The sequence below is a fragment of the Pocillopora damicornis genome, chromosome 4 (genome assembly GCF_964200805.1).
Source record: "Pocillopora damicornis chromosome 4, jaPocDami1.2, whole genome shotgun sequence".
In the NCBI taxonomy this organism is placed as follows: Eukaryota; Metazoa; Cnidaria; class Anthozoa; order Scleractinia; family Pocilloporidae; genus Pocillopora; species Pocillopora damicornis.
Window position 1 is genome coordinate 23,493,708 of NC_142673.1, and position 24,040 is coordinate 23,517,747.

Genomic DNA, 24,040 nt, shown 5'->3' on the forward strand with positions numbered 1-24,040 from the left:
GGTGGGGGCGTTGCCAGGATTTTTCAAAAGGGGGGGGGGGGGGTGTCACACTGTGTCAAACAGACGGTACTACCGGACTGTCATGTCAACCTCCATGCCATGTTTGACTTGACCAAAGGCTTACAAAGGGGGAAGGGGGTCACAGGTATCCCAGGACTCTCTCTAGCTACACCCTTGTACGGTGGTCAATTCACGCTATCAACTCAGTTGATAAAACCAAATCATTCTTAGGAAAGGTCACCTTCTCCCTTATCTCATGGTGCCAAGCCTACAGTGTGTGTGTGCCTTCTTTACCTTAAGATCTTGTCAATACTTACCATCTTCTCCAAGTTTAAGATCAGCCAAACAACTGTATGAATATGATTTTGTATGGAGATTACTTTTGTTTGGAGAAAGAAGACCGTTGTCCTTATGATTCACATTGACATCAACATCTGTTAGCGAAGTTATCGACACACTGCTTGAAGCTTTACCCAAGTTTTGTTTATCATCACTGGCCTTCTTTATAGAATCTAAAATATCTGCAAGTTTGTTCCCCTCTTCCTTGGGACTGTCAAGATTCAATGATACAGGTCTTTTGTTTTTGAGAGCATGTATCCTGCTCCGTGGTTTGTCATTTTCAACTTTTTCTTCGCAGTCAGCTTCTTTAGTTAAATCATCAAGGCTTGAGCTAACTCTCTTATTCAGTTCAGGCCTCTCTTCGTGTTTTCCCCAGCTATGTGCCCGTCGTACATCACTTTTACAATCCACAGAGAGAAGTTTATCGTCTGCACTATTAGAGGTATCCTCTTGTCTCTGAGTAGTTTCTCTTGTTCTATCTGGCGAAGTTCTAAGATTAATACCAAGAGGGCTTGCTTTACGATCCTTTTGATCAACAGTACCATTCACAATTGATTTCTCCTCCTTAGATTTCATTCCTAAAACCATGAAAGGACACACGCATTTACAACATGTGGCTAAGTTATCTGAGATTACAATAAAAAGGAGAAATTAATGGCAAGAATGTGATAGAAATAATGAAAACTGCATAGTGGTAATTACAAAAGAATTAAAAACTTCAGCACTCATCTGTTGGTATTTATCAAACTGTTCCTTTACCTGCAATAACTTGGGCTTGTTGTAGGTCCTGTGCACTTAATGATGGACAGGACAAGCGACGTAAATTCTTTCCCTGCATACCACTTCTTCCAGCCTAGAATGTGACAAATGTGATATTTAATAGCATGATAAAAACCACACTAAGAGAACACCTAACAACTAACTTTGTTAAAACTAAACTAAAATGAATTCTTCTCTGTGGTTTTTGGTTGAGGCACTTCTGATAGGGGGAAATGGAAAAAGAGTCCTGGGTTCTGAATGAATGTTCTAGTGGGTAAGATGGACTTACCAGGATAACCAGCTTTGTTTTCACAAAGGGAAATTATTTGGTGCCTTTTATCCTTTACTGACCAGGCTTACTTTGTCAAGTTTGCTGGATATTGTGTTTTTTATGGATCTCAACAAAGCCCAGATGGCCCGTGAAGATGCAACATTCTCCTTTTCTGGAAAAAAAATGGCCTGTAGTACTTCTTTTTACAGGTAACAGGCTTGCTCTACCCATTTGAAAATTTCTTTTGTATTTAAAATATGGGAGAAAACCAAAGATGTAAAAAAAAGAACTTTTGACAATTTCTTCTCACTTTTAAACTTGTACAAGTATCCCCTTTCAGTACAGTACCTCTCTAGAGCCTCTTTGTGAATTAACCATCCTGAGCTTCTGTATTTCTTCATTGATGTCTCTCAGTCTCTTGAGATTTTGTTCTGAAAGCAATGCACAAACAACATAAAAAAAAATCATAACCTCAGTTTTGATACATGTAACATAGAAATCTACAATCATTCAGTTTTTGTTTTCTTTCCTTTCCTATTGTCCTTTTATGAACAGAAAAACAGCTGGAAACCAAATGCTCCTCACAAACCACCACACTACATTTCTCTTTGTACTATTCAACCCATTGACCCGTCATAGTGACTGACATCTAATTTCTCCTTACAATATCAGCCCTGAATCACCCATTTCAGTCACAAGAATATAGGAAATGATCACCAGCCACTGTTAAACAAATTCTCCCTGTTAGCACATTGGAAAATCTATACAGAGCAGTAGGGAGAATATGAAAACTTATGTTAGGGTCTGAAGGTTAGTAACATACCTAACAGTTGCCTATTACCACCTCCACTGCTCCTTGCTGATGTCATACTGTTCAGCTGACCTGTGAACTTCTTTGGTGAAAGCTCCCTGTTGATTTGCTTTATTTCCTCATCACTGCTAGATGCATCTTCTAAAAAATTATATATTTAAAAGGTCAGTTTTTAAATCAATGAAATATGAAAATCATAAGGAACCATTTTGTTTACAAGAGATCCTGGCAACATCAATTTGCTTCAAATCAAGATCAAGAAAGTGTAAGATGCTAGGATAATCAACAACACATCACAGCATGGAAAAAAGAAGTAAAGCAACAGCGAGACCTGTTGTGTCCTTATTTTTTCTTCGAACTGGCCAAGAATGACGAAACTTTGGTACTCTTTTCTTCATCTAAAAGAGAAAAGTAGAGATAAACACAATACAAATTTCAATGGATTATTTCCCTAGGATAATATTGTATTGACATGAATATTCAAAATTAATTCTTAACAGGATCTAAATTAATGAAAAGAGAGACATGAATTTAGTCATTGAACTATGCTAAGTAGAGCAGTTGATCTACACAGTGATTTCATCATTTTAATGTTCATACTCACTTCCTCTTCAACCAATGAATTTATGTTTTGGAGCATTTCAATATCTTTTTCTGTTAAGATAAATAATTTCAATAAATAAGTTTGAGATCAAAGCATAAAGAACCAAGGTCCCACTCACAAAGTTTTAGAAACACTATTCAGTTGTACAATGTGTACCTTTCCAACTAATGATTCTTTTAAGAAAATTAAACTGTTGAGTACCAATCTTCAGAAAGGTTTACATGTATGTTTGTACAAAAATTGCAGCTAGACATAATTAACCATAATTAACATTATGCACTGTGACATCAGTATCTAAATTCTCCATACTCTTCTATACACATTTCCTTTGGTACAGACCATGAGAATTCACTTAATAAACAAAGCCTCCAAGGTTAGTGATCATTTCCTTTATTCTCATGATCTGAATGAATGATTCAGCAGTTATATTGTAAGGAGAAATTACATGTAGATGCTGGTCACTCTCAGGGTTGAAAGTGTTAATACTCACCAAGGGAGTTCTGATGTTGAGTTTTATAACTGGATATTGTGGTGGTACCCAGCTCGCTTTTTTTGACCTGTGGTTTAGACATGTCTTTTACAGTCCTCTTTTCACAATCACCTGGACCTCTGTGTGAGGGTAAAAAAAATTATTTAGAATTTCAAGTTTATCAGCCAGTCATGAAATTGGAAAAGTTATAGACTGCAGTGTTCCATCAGTAAACAATTTTTGGACCATTTTAACAACTCTTTGACAAAACTTTTGGAATTCCAGACACAGAATGCCATTTCATTAATCACACAAACAAGCAATCATGTGGAAGAAATGGTAAAAAAATTATATTTAGATATAACAACTTGCACAAAGGCTCTAGATAAAGTTCTTACTGATAATGACTGGGGCATAGAAGGTTCTCACTGCATTTTCGAGGCTACAAGTTTGCTGCTACAACAATTTTAATTTTACTCCCATTCAGGCTTGGTTACATAAGTCTAAGAAAAATGTCTATTGTGTCAAGGGGTCTTTCTGAGACACTGAGTTTCATGTTAACCTTGAAAACATGTCAGCAAGTAACTTCATTCCCTTCTCCCGAGCTATTTCTTCTGGTAATTTGCCTGACTTGTCCTGGATATGAAGAGCCTCCATTGATCCCGGCTGGTCAAGCAGATATGTTGCCAGTTGAGAAAATCCTAGACGTGCTGAAAGATGGAGTAATGTTTCCTGACCTGGGGATGAAGAAATAGATGGAAAATCATGTAAGTTATTGGTGCAACAATCAAAGAAAGAATACACATTTCCTTGAAGTTGTTCAAGAAAATCACCTCTCCAGGAACAGTTATAATTGTCTTCTAGAAGTCATCTTCATTTCTTATTTATTTAGTATAAACAATTTGAACCTTTCATTCTGCAAATTTATAATTTTAGACATTATTCAGACAGCATACATGTAACCAACTTGGAATAAAAAGAAGCCCAACCTGAAGAAGTCTGCATGTTTCAAACAGAGTTAAATTTCTTGAGTGGTGGCATTTCTAATGATAATATTTTAACGTTATTGCTTTGCTAGCTAAAAATGTCAGAATCTTATTTAATCTTTTTTTCAATTAGTCACACTGAAAACTTGACCCTGCTACATGAAAAGGCCTCAGTTTAATATTGGAACGGACTTCAAAAACCGTTTGCATGTATCTCTCAAACACCACTAGTACATTATACCTCGCTTCTAAACTTACTGTGAACTCAACACACCTCACATGCATGTCATGCAGAAATCACAAAAAACATAATTGATATGGTTTCTGGATAGATTAACCATTCAATTCTTATGAGTGACCAAGGCAGACTTTCTCCTTACAATATCAATACAACATCAAGCAGACAAGGGGTGAGAATAAAGAAAAATATCAATTATGGTATTCATAGTTGATCCAATACCAAATTCTCCAAAATAACATCAAATGAACTGTATGACAGACAGTGAAGAGAAATACTAATGAGATCTTGGGAGTGAAAGGGGTAATGACTTTGCCCTACAACTGGAAATATACTGACAGAAAATGGAAGGGAAAAGGTTAGCAATGGTGGAGCACTTAAAACAGATGTCCACAAAAAGTCACATACTCTATTCCCTGGTTCCAACAATGCATGATAAAAACAATTTTCACATATATTTTGTTTACTCAGCCAATGGAATTACACACATTTAAAACACCACACTAAGTGACTTACCATTTTCATTCTGAAAGTTCTCTACTCCATTCTCTCCAAATAATGACCAAGTGGGTGACAAATCCAAGAATTCAAATGCATTTGTTATTCTGGAATCTAAGGTGTCTCTGTACTCCTTGGACACTGCATTTGATATTAATGACAGCGATGATAAGCATTCAAACAGCTTGCTGTCTGATGCACTGTCTGCTAAAAGTTTTGCAATAATCTGCTCTGTTTCAAGCAGGTATAAAAACTTGTGTGATGAAAGAGGTCCGACTTTGCTTTCCTGGGCACAATAAACAGTAAGTGTAACTTTCTCTGCTTGGTCATGATCTAAGAGATATGAAGCAAAAGGCATAATAAAAGTACATTTGTATGTAGAGTAAAAGAAAATGACTTTTGTAAGGTAAAGGAAATTTAAAAAGAATTCTCTACATCAATCTCTCTCTTCAATAATTGTGGTTTGTTGTGTACACGATGAATAAAAACTGGGAGAGGCAACAGGTTCAACACAACTGACTTTTTCCAAATTATAGGAACATGCATGACTACAGCCATTACAATAATACTAGTGCATCACTCCAATTCATTACTTTCTACACACTCATTATGTATCATGTTTAGTCCCTCAATATCATCTATTGATATGTAACTTGTAGTGATTGTGGGGAAGATTATTAAGCAAAACTTGTGATTTTACTGGCTACCCTACTGGGCAAAATGGGCCTATCTTGCCTCCTTGGGATTGCCTGCTTTGATCCCACACAAGGGAAAAAATTGCATGGGGTTAACTTACAAAATTTGTCATTTTTGGACAATGTCAGTAATGGAGTCACTAAAAGCAGCAAAAGACATACAAAACAAATAAAACATAAACAAAGATGCACCATTACAGTCACCTTCTCTCTAACAGTTCCATACATTATTCAGCAAAAAGGTAATGAGAATATTCAAACTTATCAGGTCGAAGCTGCTATCTTGATCTAGCACCAAGTTCTCATAACTGATTTACAAGGAAATGAGTAACAAGTGGAGGGGAGAATTAACAATCAGATCTTGGGAGTTAGAGGGTTAAATTTGCAAAGAACTTAACCAATGTAACCATCAATAACCATCTTGATCTCAGCTTGGTCAATAGTGGATATGCACTAGGTAACAATAATGTGTCGAGAGAAGTAGTTCATGATGTACCTGGTACAATGGCACGAAGAGTGAATGTATTTATTTGCTGCGCTGTTGTTACATGTCGCTGTTTTTTTCCTTCAAATACCATATAAAAGTCTCCATTATCTGGCAGAGGAAATTCATCTGAAAATGTTATAAAAATCACCTCTCCACCCTGAAACAAGAAAAAAACATTAAGAAAAATGTAAAAAAATTAATAAATAGTACACAATGATAGGCTAATGCAGGAAATTGTTTTAAGAGACAAATTTGGCAAGAGCAGCACTCCAAGTTGCAACTGTTTTTGGTTACCATGGTAACTAGGAAAAAAAAGGGCAACCAAATTTGTAACAGTACTTGCCAATTTGGCAACCTGCGGTAGGAAGTCATGAAGCAAGCCACAATGTTATTACAACTTAGCTTGTGTGCTTTGCAGTCAAAGCGAGATAAACATTTTCTAGTTAAAATACTACTCATGCTCTATCATGCCAATAAAAATTTAACCCTCTCTCTCCATAACTGCACAAGTATCTCACAGTGAGATGCCACACAAATCTCCAAAAATGAATGCCAGCCATACTCCTTGCCCTATAGGCAAGGAATGGGGTAAGCAGTTTAGTCTGTCAAGTGATATTTCACAAAGTTTCCTTTACTTCCACAGGCCATTACACAATTTCAGGTAGCCACATAGCAAGTCTGCAAACAGTTTAGCTTAGAGCCCCATGAACTCAACAGAAGACTTAAAAAGGAATAGGCCTCTTAGGAGAGAATAAAATTGTGACACAACCTACACCTATATACATACTGCTGTATAACTATCCTCTAAGCGCCTTATACTTTTTGTAGATTGTCAGCTCCTCTGTTACTGTAAGAGGTCTACCTCCTGACATGCTGAAAACTCTTGGGATTTTGTTGAAAAGGCAGACAATCTTTCCAATTTTATATTCTCAGAACTCTAACAAGCATTTCCATTCACTGCTTATAAAAAAAGTAAGTAACTATAAAAAAGAATATATAACAAAAGGTGCAGTGTATTAAAATTTCTCATCAAGTTCATTAAGGTTAAAAGTTTCTTCAGTAACAAATACAAAGTTCTGTAAGCTGCTTGAGAAATTTTCAAAATGGATTATGATTATCCTTCCTTATTTAAATAGGGATTCTGGGCAGTAAAAATAAAATAAAAAGTCAACATAGGCATGCTTAAATTTCAGAGGAAATGAAATTCAGATTTGAGAAAAAACTTTACCTTGAGTGCTCAAAAATCAACTGTTCAATACTGATTGTCTTCGAAAATCAAGGCAATTTAGATACAAAAAAAATGTTACAAAGAAAAGTTAAAAACTAATCAGTTTATGAAAGCAAATTTTAACAATTCAAACTATAATAACTGAAATACAGAAAAACAGGATGCGCCGATTTATTTAACTGTTAATCAAATATAAATAAAAAGTGTTTTGAGTTAGAAACAAGATGGCATGTATAACTATTGATAAGGAAAACTAAACAAAGGCAAATAATGACAGGACATAAATGAGACGAGATGGGCACGAACAAATTTGGAACTTAATTTTTCTTTCAAGTTGGCTGATATAAGAACCCAACAAACTGAAGGAGAGTCTGATGACTGCAAAGATAAGAACCAAAACAACGACTGTTCAGCGATATACGCGCGCCAATGTTATTTACAAACCTCAACCAAACAAACTCCAAGTCGTTATTCAGACCAGGGATGTATAAAATATGCAACAGATGACCGGATTTTCCGTTCAAAATGGTCTTAATTTTTATCTGAACAGACATGCTACATGAATAATTGCCAAGATATCCTCAGAAAGATTCGATCGCGTGACGTGCATCCGGCCAGTATCCTCCGTGCTTTAGAAATCTGCAAAGTCAACTAAACGTCTAGCGATCGAATCTTCCAAGTTGTGTAAACAAATCCTTCGAACTTGGTGTGAGATTTGAAATTAACTTAGCCTACATTCTCTCGCGTCACAATCTACCCGGCGATTTATCAATTACCGGACTAATTTGACAACAGCAGAGACATAAACAAAATCTGAACAATTCATGTCATTAAATCGATGACCTAAATCAAGCGTTGTAAGCATGGATCAAGTAAATTCCATTGGCTCCAAATAAAAAAAATATTAGAAAGGAGCAGGCATGCTTACAAATCTCAGCGAAATCTGGATGTAACAGAATTTGTTTCCAAGCTTTGGAGTGACAAAACAGATCACATAAGAGGTTATACTTACACGGGTAGGCGAGCTCTGTGGTGTGAAGGCCATGCAACATGCCTCTGTTAAAAGGAAAGAATACTGTCAGTGGAATAGTTCATCGGGCTTCCAGAATGTAACCTTAAATTATCGCGATGGGACCTGGACCTTTGTGTACACTGAAGCCTTTCAAATGCAAATTTCGACCTTAGCTTAGAGAAAACATGACCAGAGCGTAGCGATTTCATTTTAAGAAATAATTATTTAATAACAAAACAAAGCAAGTCAGTAAATGTTATCGAGATGTTTAAGGGAAAATAAATGTTATTTTAATCATCTTTAAACTGGCAAAACTAAGGCCTTCAAACTCCGAGTTACTCAGGACTTGTCTTCATTGACTTGTTTATTTGCAGTATGACTCGTCGATATATTTCACCCTAAAGATATTTTGAGATTTTAATTACAAATTAAGAATTCGTCCACTCATTTACAGACTTAAGACATGAAATGTCTTCCAAGTCCACGTAAAACATTCAAGAGGACGTAGTAAAGAATAGTTTGTGAGTTCTTGACAAAAAGTCGTTCGAATTAAATCGATCGCTTCCCGTGAAGTATTCAATTAGCAAAATTGTTGAACGATTTCCTTCACCATTTGATGGCAAATACATCATACCGACGAAGCCTCAAATCACTTCTTCTATTTATCATAGCTACAGCTTATAAAAAAAGAGTTAATCATTATATAATAAACATTGCGATTAAATATGAGCTAACGTTCACAGAAAAATGGAAACCTTCGTGTGAAATGAATAACTATTGTCTTACAATTTTATAGGAAACCAAGGTTGACCGAGCTGACCTTGCCATCAAATACATTTTGCGATCAGCCAAAAATTCTCGACTAGTTACCTGCTTGAACAGTTTGTTCTTACATCAATTCGAAAAGCAACATAGCTTTCCCGTAACCATATGTTAAAAATTATCGAATTTTCCTCGTTAAGTGGGTTCAATTCAACAACACTGCATGTATTTTTAGCCGGATGACCCGCGATTGCGTCTCACAAAAGGAGAACAATTGCGCCTATAGTTATTTCGTTTTCCAATTTAGCGACATTGCCGATACATTACGTATTTGTGCGTTGCAAGTAATGTATATTGAAGGTAGATGAAGGTCTTTTCACCTGAGAGACTCGTCGATGAGTTCATTAATACCTAACAATCCGAGTTTTCTAAGCTACATCAAATTTAAGATGCTAACTTTAACGAATCCGTTAAAAGTTTGAAAAATTCTTAGATTCGAAACTACAGATTAGTCAGCGTAATCACGTCTTACCTGTGATCTTGTCGGCGTCTTTAGGCTTTGTAGAGTTCATTTTGGTTCGTTAATGACTATGTTTCAACGAGGAATTGTTCATCAACCGGTCAAATTGAAATTCGATGGTGGGGAGACGTATTTATCCACTAGCAAACCACGTTCCTCTTAACACAGTAACAACCATGATATAAATTAGATGGTCACAAAAGCACACACAAACGTAACGCCTCCTTGTCGGAAATCACAGCCAGCAATAGCCATGGTTGCCTAGTACCACTTTAGTACTTCAGTTTGTACTCGCCGCCATTTTCGTTTCGGCTGCATCCGCTAAATTTCACATTTACAAGCTGCTCTATTGCATTCCACAAGAAGTTCAAACTTGAGGTAGTAGATGTTTCTCTCTCTTTTATGGTAAAATGATTTCACGTGGATGAAAGTCACCAGTATTACAGATAAAACAAACCGATCCTTCTAAACAATCGTCCCAACATCCAAAACCTCCAAATAGAGGTTGGTGACGTCACATGACCATCTACCCATGCCCCCCACCACAGGAAAAGGGACTGTTTTGGCGCGTAGAAATATTTTAATCCCAGCTGACGGAAACGTTGCTATAGTCCACTAAAAATTGTACTTATTTCCCCTTCACTATCCACATTATCACAAAAGAGTCGAATCTAAACATCTTTTGAAAACGGATTTCCCTTTCAGCTGACCACAATTTTGTTCATTCAAGTTCAGAGATCGTGGTTCCTTTACGCGATATCACAAAAAGATTAAACATTAATTTATTCCACTCGCCACCAAAAAGCTAGGTCAGAGCAGAATGATTTACAAAACCTTCATGTTTCCGTTTTAGTCATGCTTACTAACTCTATTATTTATGACTATTACTTAACCATAAACATGTCTTACTTTGTATTTTTTTATTTCTTTATTTGCGAGTCTACAATTTCAATGGGAAGTTTGAAATACGTGCAATGCTCTAATATTAGCTATGAAACAAATAACTTAATGATAATTAGCGAGTCAATTATAAACCACAAGATTCAAAAGCCACGAGACGGTATTTTGAATTATTATTGTCGTCATGATTTATTCATGTTTTTGTTTTTTTTTTTTACAAGGAAACAGCTTTAATGAAAAAGAGAACCATCATTTGTGATGGTTGACAAATACAATAGAGACAAAATTGACAAAAGGAGTCAAGTCTTTAGGGACGGCAAAGATTGTTGAAGATTGCTATGAGCGATCTTGAAAAATCGTTGGTCGAATTTTCCTTGGCGCGCATGGTGTGATGTGGCTACTAAACTAATTAACAGCCATGGTACCTAAGCTGCTTAACTCCGAGTAAGCTTACCTAAGCCGTCTAGTTTTGCGTAAAACTTTAAATAATGATTTTGACTCTAACGATTCCTTTTATGAGTCTGGGTGAGTGCTATATCAGAGTTGATATTGATTTTATATTGGCGATGTTTGTTTGGTGCAAACGCAAAGAGTATGAAGCGTTAATAATTTAATAGGTATTTCCGCCTTAAAAAAAGCTCTGTGTTTCCCGTCTAGACTAGACATTACTCCGTTTAATTTAAGATATTTTGCTTAAGGAATTGTTTAGTTGAAGTATTTTTCCACGTCTGCACAAAGATTGGGAGAGACTGTTCGATAGAGAAGCTTGAATTCTACAGTGGGGGAAATATCAACGAAGGAATTTACAATGGATTTTTTGTGAAATCAGTAATTGATACCGGCATCAGTGACGTATAAACCAATATGAAATGTGGATGATTGACCGATTTAAGAGCCTTAATATTAGCTTTGCTTGTGTAAACGCTCATTTGTTTGTGTTGGAATCCACAGATAACAAATTACTAACTCTTAGACACTTCCTTTCGTTCATTCATGCAATTCCACCTTTCGCCGAAAGATAGCTTCAGAGTTAAAACTGAAAGATTTTCATGATATCAATTCATTTTGAAAATAAGAATTGATAGAGTCTATTTCAACAGTTCTTTTCTGAGTTGCGTGACCATAAAATATCAAAAGACCTTTTTAGTTTCGAAAGTTTACGTTAGATAAAAGAGCAAAGACTTTCAATCCTTCGCTGCCAAGATTTTATTTGCTTGAGTATTCTCGTTGCTAAATTTTATAAATTGCTAGTCCGGCAGTTGAACGAATTTAGCTTTGTGACAATCTTTCCTATTTTAACCAACTGTGTTTGATATCCTCTGATATTGCAAAGAAAACTAAAATTTCCAAAAGTCTTAAAAGTGCAATGACAATAATAATCATTTTAATAATACATTACTTATTTGAAAATAAATAATGATGATAATAACAAAAATGATTATAACAGAACAATGGATTATAAAAAATTTGTATTCTTTTAACAGAAACAGAAAAAGCAAAAAAATTATCAGTAAATAATCAAATAAGGGCTTAGCTTCAGGCTCGGCCGCCAGTCAAGAAGCTTGAATTCCTAAAACTGAGGTCAAAGTTGCGGTTTCCAAAGTGCATGCTTCTATTGGGGTCATGGGTTCCTGATGTACAAAATTGGAAATCTTTCTCAAACTGTTTCCGTCTTCCTTATTATGCGAATGCTTCCTCTCCAGAGAGAAAAACATTAAGCATAAGAGATAAGAATCAACTGTCCATCGGACACTATTCTCTCTTGAACAGGGTCTTCTGTGTGTAAATCTGATCGCGAATATGTGGGTAAAAACTGTACTAAAGTAGAACACAATTTATAACCAATTGGTGCAGGGAGCGTAGTCGTTACAAAGTACATAACTTCAATCTTGTTGACGCGAGTCTCATTAAGAAGTTCAAAAAAATATCTGATTAACTTCTCATCAAAGCCTCAGGAAGTCCGTTTTTCGATAATCGTAATTAAAGAAGAGACAACATTCTCACTTTAATCTTGTAGGCTGCTTTACACAACTGCAGAAAGACGCGCTGAAGTGAAATGCGAGCGTGCGACAAAACGCACCTCTGAAAAAGGGAGAGCGAAAAGGGTCATTCCTCACCCCCTCATGCGGTGTTCGCTGGTTTTGATAAACTAAAAATACGGTATTGAAACCTTGTGGATCCCAAGCCAGTAATCCTTTACACCCTGACATGATCAGTATGCATATTCTCCGTTCTGTTTTCTATACATTTCCTAAGGTGTTGACAAGGAGAATTTGTTTAACAATCAATAGCTCTCAAGGTTAGTGATCATTTCCTATATTCTCTTGACCGTAATGTTTTATTCAGAGGTGATATTGTAAGGAGAAATTAGATGCTAGTCACTCTAAGGGGTCAAAGGATCAATAGGATCATGGAATAAATGCCCTGACACAGTTTGCGATATTGCGGGGATTTGATTTAGTAGAGGTTACACATATTAAGTTTATGATTAATTATAAGGTGCTAATTTTTTGCTCATGAAAGTAGTGTGGTCGAGACCTCTCGTAGGAGAGCATCATCATTTTAAGCGTTGTTAGCTTAAATTCCATAGTTTTCACTCTACGTTTAGTGCCAGTCCATCAGACCACCTATTCGACCTCACTACCGGTGTAAACTGGGAAACATGGCGCTCCCTTGCAAACCTGAAACAAAAATTTAGTTTGATTAATTATCCGTTGATCAGTAAAGAGTCAATTCTGAGGTCAGTTCAGCTCTAGAACCTCTAAGGAGCGCTTAGAGTTTTTCCTGTAGCAGTGATGCGTTCTGGATCATGGAAGGGGGGGAATTTTTGTGTTAACTTGTACAATCAATCCTTGATGAATTGAAATCTCAATGAATTAACGCTACACAAAGACTAAAAGGCTAGAAATTTCGGGTTCCTTCTAAACCGATTCAACATTGAATAAAATTAATTCCCGTTTTAAATAATGGTTTGAAAAAGTGCTTAAGTGAAAACTCATGAAAGTGACATTGAGAACACAGCACTGGAAGGATAGAGACAATGTTAATATGAGGAAAACCAAGATCTTTTGAATATATCTCTCGGTTCGTTTTTGTTTTAATGATTTTAATTTAAAATATACTTTTGCATTAACTTTAGAAGACTAGACTTTCCACTTATCAAAACAAAAAAAGGAGAGAGACGAGACATGGAAAAGAGAAGTACCAGGAAAAAATTAAAATGTTCAAATACTCTTGATATTCGGATTTTTTTTACTCTTTTCTTTGGGAGTGAATTAGCTTATTAGTTTATACTCAATAGTTTGTTGATTGCGTCCTGTAATCGGCACCCATGCCTGCTCGTGCGCGTTTGAAGTTTGTTAAAAGAGTCGTCACTGATGCCATCCTGTAATAAGCTACTTCAGACTACGAATCTTGTTCAACAGTTGACCGTCAAACGCTAACTGAAGATAGGAGCCGAAAGGCATTGAAAATCTATTTTTCTCAAGATTTCTGTGCCAAACGAGTATCTGTTTTGGAGCCTGGAATTTTCAGAATCCCAAGTCGGAAAACGATAAGATTTCTACATCACCCTTGGCTTGTTCTGTTGATCATGGATCAATGGATTGATCAGAATGTGAACATTAGAAAGCGGAAAAAACGGCCATCAAGCATAATTGTTGATTACGAAAGATAACTGAGTTATTTCTGTAATCCTAAATCAAATTTTATCTCTTCTCCCACCCAACTAAATTTCACATCGCGCGATTGCGGAAGACGGCTGAAGACACGATTACAAATGGCAAAAATAAACTGATTGCACCGCGCGTAGAAACAACTTAACTGTGGTAGAAATGCGTCAAGAACATTCTCAAGAAACTTTTGTCATCACGATGAAGATGTGATAATTTGGCAAAATAGAAAGAATTGAGGATAATTTACTGTGAAAATATTTGTACAAGAGTGAAACCCATGATCGCCAACTCATTCTGGCATTTTGTCAGGCACAAAGAAATCGACTTTGTATGCATGCATAGTAACCACGGCGGAAAATGTGGTATTTGTATTAGCTAATGAATTTTAGATGAAAATTCTAATAGAATTTCCGCAAAGTTTTCTGTCTCAGAAATGCAGGCTTTTATTTCATCATGTCACAGATAAAGGATAAATTAAGTATTTCATGATCACACAACAGGGAAACGTGTTTCACTAATCGTCTTTATTTTTCTAAGAATTTCCTGTTTTTCGTCATTAAAAGCAAATCAAAATAGCATCAAGGATTTTGGTTCGTTATACGAATGTCTAATTTCCATTTCGTACGTGTTTTAAAAACTTTCTTATCTTCGTACGTGCAGTGCACATTAACTTGTCCGAAGAAATTGTCGCTAAATATAGTTGGACCAATCCGTGCAAATTTCTACCTTGTTTCAAGTGCAGTGGTGAAAAAATCAATTGTCTCCCGTAACCAGCGCTATTTTACTCTGTAACAGATACTTGAATCCTGGTTGACCTGAAAGAATATCACAGAATTATGCAAAAACGTCGAAAATACGGATAGTATCGAGAACTGGAGTTTCTTTAACAAGAACTATTGGCCGCTGGTAGATTAACTTAACTTAGCTAAATTACCATGCTACCGACATAGCGCGAATAAGTTAGTGGGGAGCTGTTCGGGGAGGTATGATAAAATTGTAAATTTGCTATTTATTACAACAGATTCTGAGAGGTCAATATCGAAAGATCTTTCGTTACCGTGCAGTTCTACCAATCACGATGCTTGCCTGCTGGGAGAATAGAGAGCGAGGGAAATTCAATAATTCAGATTAGCAGACGAACGGACGCAAGCTGCATCACAAAGAATAGAGAGTTAGAGGCCTTCGCTACGGGACAATTGCATGTAAGGTAAATCTAATTATTACTGGCCCCAGAATTTTAAGGTTATCGTGTAATGTAAATTTTCGAGGGCAGAGTTTTTCAAGGGTAAAGCTGAAGAATGAAACGGGAAGTTTTTGCCAGAAGCAAATTCTAAGGGATCTGACAGTTAAACATTTTTGGCGCGCTAACTTTATCCGCGATATCGAATCGTTTATAGTCAAAATGCACCTTTGGTCTAAAGTCTGATTACAACGTCTTTTCTAAATTTGAAAACTGCATGGAAAATGAATTATATTTATCTCTGGTCCTGTAATAAAAGCAAACAACCGTGAATGCATTGTTATTCTTTAGATTTCACGGTCAATGAGTTTCGTTATTACCCTCACTTGAATGTGGGTTTTGGACTGTTAGCTATCTGGGCGGCTAGCAACTCCTGAAGAGCCAAACTTACTCCAGTCTTGGCTGTTTCGCCTCCAAGTTATATTCCTAGGAAGCGATTTTTTCAGCGTCTTCCTCCGAAGAATCATAACAAACAAAGACATCGCATAAATTCAAAACACTTGGAAGATAATGATGTTGCTATTTATGTCTTTATTCGGCCACCTTTGGGGCTTATCACAAAAGCAAATTATAATACTTATTGCACGTTTGGAACAGAAGATATGACACCAAAGTCACTATGGCTCTTACCACAAACCGCAGCAAACGCGGCAATTATTTTCATTTGTTCAATGGAAAAAAGTTAATTTAAAGCAATTAATAAATCTCTCTAATCTTTCATATTGTCAATAGAACGTTTGTAATAACGATGTTAACAAACTTTCGTGACAATTATTTGGCCTGAAAAACCAACACAATTTTAAAATATCTGGCTCGTGAGGCAAAGGAGAGTTAATTAATAGCAATACGACTTTTCATGAATTTCAAGCCTTTTTCCATTTTATCAAATGATTTTGGCTGCCCGTAGAAAATAAAAAAATACTTCAGCCTTTCAGACGCGCTAGTGCCTCTCTATGAAATGCGACAAATGTCTGAAAAATGAAAAATGTCTTTGGAGAAAACGAAACGCGACTTATCACTTAAGTCGAGACTAAACTGTTTTTTTAGTCAGATTACACGTTTCTTTTTGTCCAACGAAGATAAATAATCAATATTTTCATTTGGATTAAGCTCATGTCTACTTGGAGGACAACTCGTGCATGTAAAGGAGTGAATTCACTTGTAGTACGAGAAAACTTCGTATTCCTTTCCCGTAAAGTTTTTAAATTCGTCAGCGCCATAAGTCTAGAGCATGCGCACTTACTCCGGGCTCATCTTTGATTCCACAAACATTACGGAATGCTAAAGTTTCCGTGATAACCGCCGCATCGGCCAAGGCGTCGAGTGAGAGTTGGTCGAATGTTCGCGCGAACTGTCTACCAACGTGTCGGTCACCGCCCGTAGCGCGTCGGTAACTTGTTGGTAGTACGTCAGTAGAGTGCTGATTACTTTTATAACACATCTTTTTTTATTTGGTTGTATACGTCAATATTTCCTTATCTTCGTCAGGAATAAGTGACCATTATTAAAACTTTCATAGAGCGGATTGCTTGGTTCGTTGAATTGTTATAATTTTTCGGCGCCTAAAAGGCGTAAAAGGTTTTTCCATAGCTCGTGGGCTCGGAGACAAGCTTCGTTTTAAGCCGTCTGCGCATCACAATCTAGCTCGCATTTTCCGAGTTGTTAGCTCTGCAAAGAAAGAAACGAATCGTCGTGGACAGAAAGCCAGACCGGATTTGGTAAGACTAGAAAACTTGATTTGAAGCATCTACAGCCGGGCGAGACCTCCTAACAAATTAGAAGGCCCAGTGGCTTAACCAGGATTTTAGAACTTCAGTCTATAACTGGTCGAATCAACCTTAGCAAGCCCAGTTTTATGGAACCTTTGAGATTTTTAAAAGGTACACCTCAAGTTTAAAAGGTCATGCAGGCCTTTAAAAGGGAGGTAATTTTTGCATTCGTTTGAGTAAACCAATTTGGATATCAAATTTAAGTTTATCCTCAATTAAGAAATCGAGCAATTACATTGTTCTTGAAAGTCTGGAAAGTCTACCACGCCTTGTTCATGCCCCCATTGTCTGGAAATGTCTACCGCACGCTATTGATGTCATAATCCTCCTAACCAGAAATTTTGAGTTTCGCAAGTTCTTAGGTCGGCAAGTTTGGTTTAAAATTCTTTTTGTTTGTTTGTTTGGTTTTTTTTTTACCTTTTATCGATAAATAATACGAAATCACTGATTGTTGTTTTTCCTTTTAAGGATGTTTCGCAAAATATTCCAGTGTCTATTACTAGTTTTGCTGGCCCACTTGGAAGCGGGTGAAATCCGAGGACTGTCGCCGTATTTCTTCAAACGTGCACCGAAAAATCTCAAGGAAAAAGTATTTCACTGGTCTTCAGTTTATCAAGATGATGCATGGGTAAGAACTTTAGACGGAATCCGGTCAATTCGCCACCACTGAGTTATCAATAGACTGTTGTTGGGTTAGGGAAGGGGTACTGATATTGATCCGAGTGATTTTCGCCGATGTTTATGAAATCGTATGAAAAGTACATCAAAGGCTAAGAAATAGTGGTACATTGCGAAAGTTTAAAAAAAATTGTTCGATAACTTTTTTTTCTGAGGAATCACCTTAAGCACAAGTAATGTCGACGTGACCTTTAACACGATCGAGTTTCGTTTTTATGAACACAATTCGTAATCAAATCTAATGAAACTTGTATCATATGAAAGCCTAGATCTTGAAGTTTATTCATTTTTTTGGTTTGATGATGCGAAGTTAAGAGTGCGCGCAAGCACAGCGAAATTTTGTAGAAAGCGGCTTGGAGTCCTTTAGGAGTTGCTGCACACGGATCACTTTGAATTTATTAGAACAATAAATCCTATATCAGCGATGTACCCTCCGACGGCCGCATTCGTTTGATTATTCGATCGATATCTTTGCAGAACGAAATATTATCGTCTTTCTCTAGATTTCTAAAAACTTTTTAAGACTTTTTGATAAAGGAGCACACCCCTATAAGTATTTCCCGAAACGTCGAACGAAATTTTGGCCGTTAAATTTCTCTAATTCTGTGGGGGCGATCGATGAGTTAACAAGCGCTCAAATTGACCGAAAGGTGCTTCGAATTCACTTCAAAATACTTTCTTTCGAGGTTTATTAACTTTACTGTCTTATAAAAACTGTGTCTTGCAAAGCCCACAAATCGAGAAGTAATCATCACTGATTCCAGACACCAAGAAACAGACGGTGTTAGGTGTTTGGAACCCATGGTGAAGCACGAAGCCCAAGTCTTTGACATATCTTCTAAGAAATTATGCAGTGACATGTTTTCTCAATTCAGATAATGATGGATTGTACAGTGGTTCATTTTTGCCCTTCACTGTAGGAACGTGTTTACATCTTACATGTTTACATTTTAGTTTTCATCTTATGTAAGTTTTATCTGGTTTCCTTGCACGTAGACTGATCAATCTTCGTGATATCAAAATGCTTTATTTAATTAAACGGCTAAAGTTCCATAATTGAGACGCTACGCATATATTCTGAGTTCTTTTCGTTATATTTGTTCGCGCTTCTAATTTCGCAATATCCTCTTGCAATTTGGCTTTCATTTGATGTAGTGTTATGAAGTTTCATAAGAAAGGCTAAACGTAATGCTAGAGTGAAATCGCCACCGGTGGCGATTTGACTCTCAGTGGTGGTGAATTAACCATAGCCCATTCAAACAGATACCATTAACTTTCTACGTCCTTCAGTTTTAGGGTAGACAAAAAACGGGAAGGTGAGAATTGGAGGTGAAAGCGGTATCATTTGACCTTCGAAATTCGTGATTCGTGATTTGTGATTCGTGCTTTCTTTTTGTCCAATTACTCATGATTTCATGACAATTTTTTTTTTTCACGTCTGGTAATTTATGTGATTCCATAGTTATTAACACGCAAATTTACAACTCTTTCTTAATCAACCGCTATGATTCATGACTCATGATTCCTCTTCCAGCCCCGAGTAACGACACAAAAAGGTAGAACAAAAATGACTAGAGATTGAAAAGATTAACATATTTTCCAGCCTGGAAAAATTAAGAACAGTTCGATTACTCAAGACGCACAAATGTTTAACAAATATTTTGGATAAAACTTAAGTAAATTATAAAATGTTCAGAGAAATGCGCGCGCCGTGATTGATCAGATAGAGTTCATGATATTTCCATAAAGTATGCGCATTGCGTCACACGAGTGCACTTTTGAGATATAATGCACACAGCCTACGTCATCGGTACGAGCGTGCGCAATTCACGATACATTTTATAAAAGAAATAAGAGAACTTGTTCCTCGAGCATTGTTGAGTTATATAAGCACTTGGGAATTTTTAGGAACACTCGAGTGTTCTTAAAAATTCCGAAGTGCTTATATAACTCAACAATGCTCTCGGCGCGTTTTTTATCTCTTTATTATTATCTCTCTATCGGGCACTGCGGCGCATTTTACGAACTAAAATGCTCGCTCGCGTGCGTGATCGTTCAGACTTGTTTTTCTGTTCTTTTTTAATTTTTTAGAGTTGTTATTTTCTCCATGACATCCAAAGTGATGATAATAATGATAATTTTTTTCCATGGGTATAAATATGGTTTGGATCTTTCCTTAAGCTTCATTTTACCCCCGCCCAAAATGTATTTATACCCGTGAAGATTAACTCCATTGAACAGTTTAAAAGGGAACACATTAAGTCTGATGAACATCAGCATGACATTCGTTCTAGCAATGTTACTAACATAACCTTTCTTTTCATTTAACTCCCACAGTGTTCTGAGGTTTGTGATGCGAAAATCTGTCGCATGATTGAGAAGAACGGAAGATTTGACATAAGTTATATTGACTGTGATTGTGGACTGCACTGTCACTGCCTGTATACTGAATTCAATGATTATCATAAGACATACGTCTATAGATGTATGCCAGCATTCTGACTCATGCAAATTTTGCAGTGTAAATGTTATTTGTCATTCTGTCCGGCGTTTTACACGTTCTGTTGCTGTCTCTGTGTGCAAAAACACATTTACTAGAGTGCGTTTCCCACGAGAAACGTTAGCTAAGTTTTAACTGCACAAGAAAGAGCTTTCGAGTGGTATCATTGTCAGTCATTCTATAGACGTCAACACTACTTGATTGTCGTTTGTTCCTCAACCAAGTGTTTCTAACTGTGTAACGAAATTTTTTCAATGTCAATTTTTCGGTTTTTAAAAATTCGATTTCATTAGCCCCTGAGCAGACTCCTATTATTAGAGCTGCCGGATGCGCGTTTCTTCTCCCGCGGGAAGAATGGAGACGAGTTGGAGATAGGTTTACTGGGGGTCTGGCACTAATAATGAGTGCTGGACCCCTTTGCAGACCTCTCACGGGCTCGTGTTCCTCAAGGTCTTATACTTTCCCGCGGGCGAAGAAACGCTCGTGTTTAAGCGCCATAAATGAAGGCTTGCTCGCAAGCTAAATCTCTCCAAAAAAATTCATGTAGGAATAGGTTTAGTCGACAAAAACCAACATGTTGGTGTATAGCTGAAGTTCAGTTTTAACTTTCGTAATATCTAGTTAGGAAAATAAAAATTTGGGAATCTTTTGGGACATCTTTTTTGTTTTTCAATAGTCCATGGCTAAGCATACGCAGAAAACCGATTATACAAAGACAACCTCGTCTTCAAGGCCTCTCGGTTTTCGACGGGTGAGGGAAGAAGGCAAATGAGGTCAGAAATTATTCTTTTTTCTCAAACCGGAACCACCCTGGGGTACAGTCTCTATGTACAATTTGGAAATTCTCATTAGAATGGTATTGTTTTAAAGTTCAGACGCTTTACTGGTCCACGTTATGCGACCAAACGCCAAGAAATTCCTATAACGAGAGAGATGATAATTTTTTTGGCTCGATCAGGAAACAAAGAGGCTATTTTCGTCATGTTACGAGAGTAGGGCAAGGAAAATAAATTGAGTCCCGTAAGGAATTAAGCTTCACACGTTCAGATGTTCACACACAGGAAGAAAACGAAAGGTTGATTTTTTTTTTCTTTTTTGTTTTTTTTTCCTAGAATTGTCGCTAAATTTTGTGACGTAGGCCTTATGGTCTAATGCTTGTTCTTTCTAAGATAGTCGGACTTAACGTTAGCAAAACTAGGAGAACAACCGTTGCTTGAAAACTTTTCTCATTCGGTTTGTTTCACTCCTTGTCAGTAACAAGAGAGAAAAAATGTATAAAAAGGTAACGAAAATAAAGTGTGGTTTCCTCCAGCTCGTAACAAGACGATAAAGTTCCTGGTTTCCTTTCAGTTGATATATCCTACATAGCATTTGGTTTTGAATTGTTTTAAATTGTGTCATTTTGCGACAACAGAACACTGAAACCAGTGATAAACTGAAAAAACTATGATAAAAGATGATGAATAGACCATTCTACACTAACGTTGGCTGATATTATATTGGGCGAACATGATGGCATTACAGGTACTCAGTAGGTGTGGTTTAAGAGTGACGTCAATTGTGGCAACTGTGTAACAAAAAAAGAAACCCACAAAGTTATATTGATCGCCACTCCTAAAATGTTTCGGAACAAAGAGGGTTAATTGTGGGTGGTTAAGCTCCTTATAGGTTTACAGGGACTTTTTTTGACGAATGATGCTCAACCTGAGATTGTAATTAAATCTAAATGACTCCGCGCTTAGTTAAGGAAGGTAACGCTGGCTTGTATACGCGTAGAAGATATCGATAGTTTGCTCGGTAACTTTCAAGTCCTTGAAGACTACGCTGTTCAGAAGCTGTTCAAAAGCTTGACCTCTTTTTGGCCAAGTTAATTAACCACAGTGCTCAGGTATGAATTATTTTATCGTTTCGAAGAATTCATTCTCTGATCTTGCACATAAAAGCTCAGAGCGCAATCGCTAGTTAGCTGTCATTTTTCTTCTTCTTCAAAGGGCCTTAGTAGTCTTTCTTCGCTTATGGATTATGTCGTAAAGTAATAGAAATACTGAGCTAGGTAATTTATCTCAGGCTACCACACATTTGAATTATCCTTCCTACTGATTTTATGCCGACCACCTCTTAAATTCACCGAAAAAATGATCGATACCCAGTTAATAAGCTATCTATAAATACCGTACACAAATTATTCGAGGGGTATAAGCCTAAACATCACTTTTAAAAACATCAAACAAGACTTGTATGGTATAATCTGGGTAGATGAGACGTAGAGAAAGTTGGCAATGAAGATGGTTCAAATAGTTTTTCCTGTTTTCTCAGTCTCATATTACGTTATCCACTATCTGTAAGTTGATATTTTGATGTCGGCACTGAGTAGTTCCATTTTAGGGATGATGCCCTTGATGATGCACGTAATGTTTTACAGGAATAAAGAAAATGATTAATATCACAACATAGTAACAAATGATTGCGTTTTTCGACAATTCTCGTCTTAGGTTTTAAATAAGCCTAAAAATAAAATAAAAAAAAAGAATGGCCAAAACTAGATTGTAGCCACAAGAATTGAATTCTTCCGCGATTTTTTTCTAAATTCTTTATTGTCTGATTATTCTAGTTATTTCATCACGTTTAGTTTGGTTTTATTGCTGTTGTTCAAAGTATTCTTAGTTTTTTGTTGTCGGCGTCGTGTTACGTAGTCGTTTATTGTTAGTTACGTAAGTTCATTTGCTGTATTTTCTTCTGGTTTAAATTAGTATAAAAGTTAGCATTCCTGTCTTGCACCTTCGCGTTTTGTGTTTTTCCTGAGTTTCCGCACAGATTTTGTAAGTATTCTATTTTTTTTCTTGTGTATTTTCGCTTATTTCTATCGCATTTGTACATTTTGTTTGTTTTTTTTATTTTTTTTGGTCTCTCGAGTTCGTATTTAGTAATTCGGCATTTGTCATAAATGTTTGTTTTAGTGAATCGCTAGTAATAAAGTACGCATTTAAAACTGTACGTGAATGTGACTACAAGATGATACCTTTTTGACGTAGACTGTACTCGTTGCAAGTATGCAATTTGGCGTTCATTCTCTGACTCTCTCTCCTCAAATGTGGACATCAACCCCTCAACCCCAAAGAGTGATTGGCTTCTAATTTCTCCTTACACTGTCACACTTGAATCAAATGTAAAGGTCATGAGAATGTAGGAAATAATAGCCAATCGAAGAAACTCCTGATTGTCAAACAAATTCTCTTTATTAGTAACATGAAATGTAAAGATGAAAGTACGGAGAATATGAATATTGATATTGGGCAGTTGAGGGTTATTGTTTTCCGTCACAATCGCAGCTATTTGGACAAGTAGTGACACATTACAACATACCCACACATTATATGTTTTATGTTGCCACTTTTGCACAATGTCTTTGCGGTTCTGTTAAATTGAAGACCAACAAGAAATGTATATTGATGGTAGATTGGAGGTAGATTTGGTAAATGAATAATAGGTTGTTCATAATTTTGATAACTTTGTCTCCTACACAATATCGTGTATAAAGTACGTGCGATGAAATCAACTGTAACGATCAGAAACAGTGAAACAATAAGTGCATGGCTTTTC

The 24,040-nt window shown here is 36.5% G+C and overlaps 2 protein-coding genes across 5 annotated transcripts in view; one reads left to right on the top strand and one right to left on the bottom strand.

The window, feature by feature from the left end:
- Nucleotides 1-10,203, bottom strand: part of LOC113683482 (rho guanine nucleotide exchange factor 28-like) — a 29,252-nt gene extending 19,049 nt beyond the window's left edge. For all 4 annotated transcript variants that reach the window (XM_089203268.1, XM_089203267.1, XM_089203266.1 and 1 more), the window contains exons 1-12: nt 9,692-10,203; nt 8,398-8,441; nt 6,167-6,314; nt 4,994-5,308; nt 3,816-3,990; nt 3,275-3,393; nt 2,785-2,834; nt 2,512-2,578; nt 2,193-2,321; nt 1,718-1,800; nt 1,099-1,192; nt 318-917 (exon numbers count right to left, since the gene is read on the bottom strand). In XM_089203268.1, coding sequence (XP_089059394.1) covers nt 318-917; nt 1,099-1,192; nt 1,718-1,800; nt 2,193-2,321; nt 2,512-2,578; nt 2,785-2,834; nt 3,275-3,393; nt 3,816-3,990; nt 4,994-5,308; nt 6,167-6,314; nt 8,398-8,441; nt 9,692-9,731 — 1,864 coding nt within the window. In that variant the 5' untranslated portion in view covers nt 9,732-10,203. The remainder of the gene's footprint in view (nt 1-317; nt 918-1,098; nt 1,193-1,717; nt 1,801-2,192; nt 2,322-2,511; nt 2,579-2,784; nt 2,835-3,274; nt 3,394-3,815; nt 3,991-4,993; nt 5,309-6,166; nt 6,315-8,397; nt 8,442-9,691) is intronic.
- Nucleotides 10,204-15,327: 5,124 nt separating this feature from the next.
- On the top strand, nt 15,328-21,094 carry LOC113683401 (uncharacterized). The gene is made up of 3 exons (XM_089203284.1): nt 15,328-15,460; nt 17,731-17,890; nt 20,278-21,094. Exons 2-3 carry the CDS (start codon nt 17,732-17,734, stop codon nt 20,440-20,442), a joined length of 324 nt encoding a protein of 107 aa, XP_089059410.1. The 5' UTR covers nt 15,328-15,460; nt 17,731; the 3' UTR covers nt 20,443-21,094.
- Nucleotides 21,095-24,040: the final 2,946 nt, after the last annotated feature.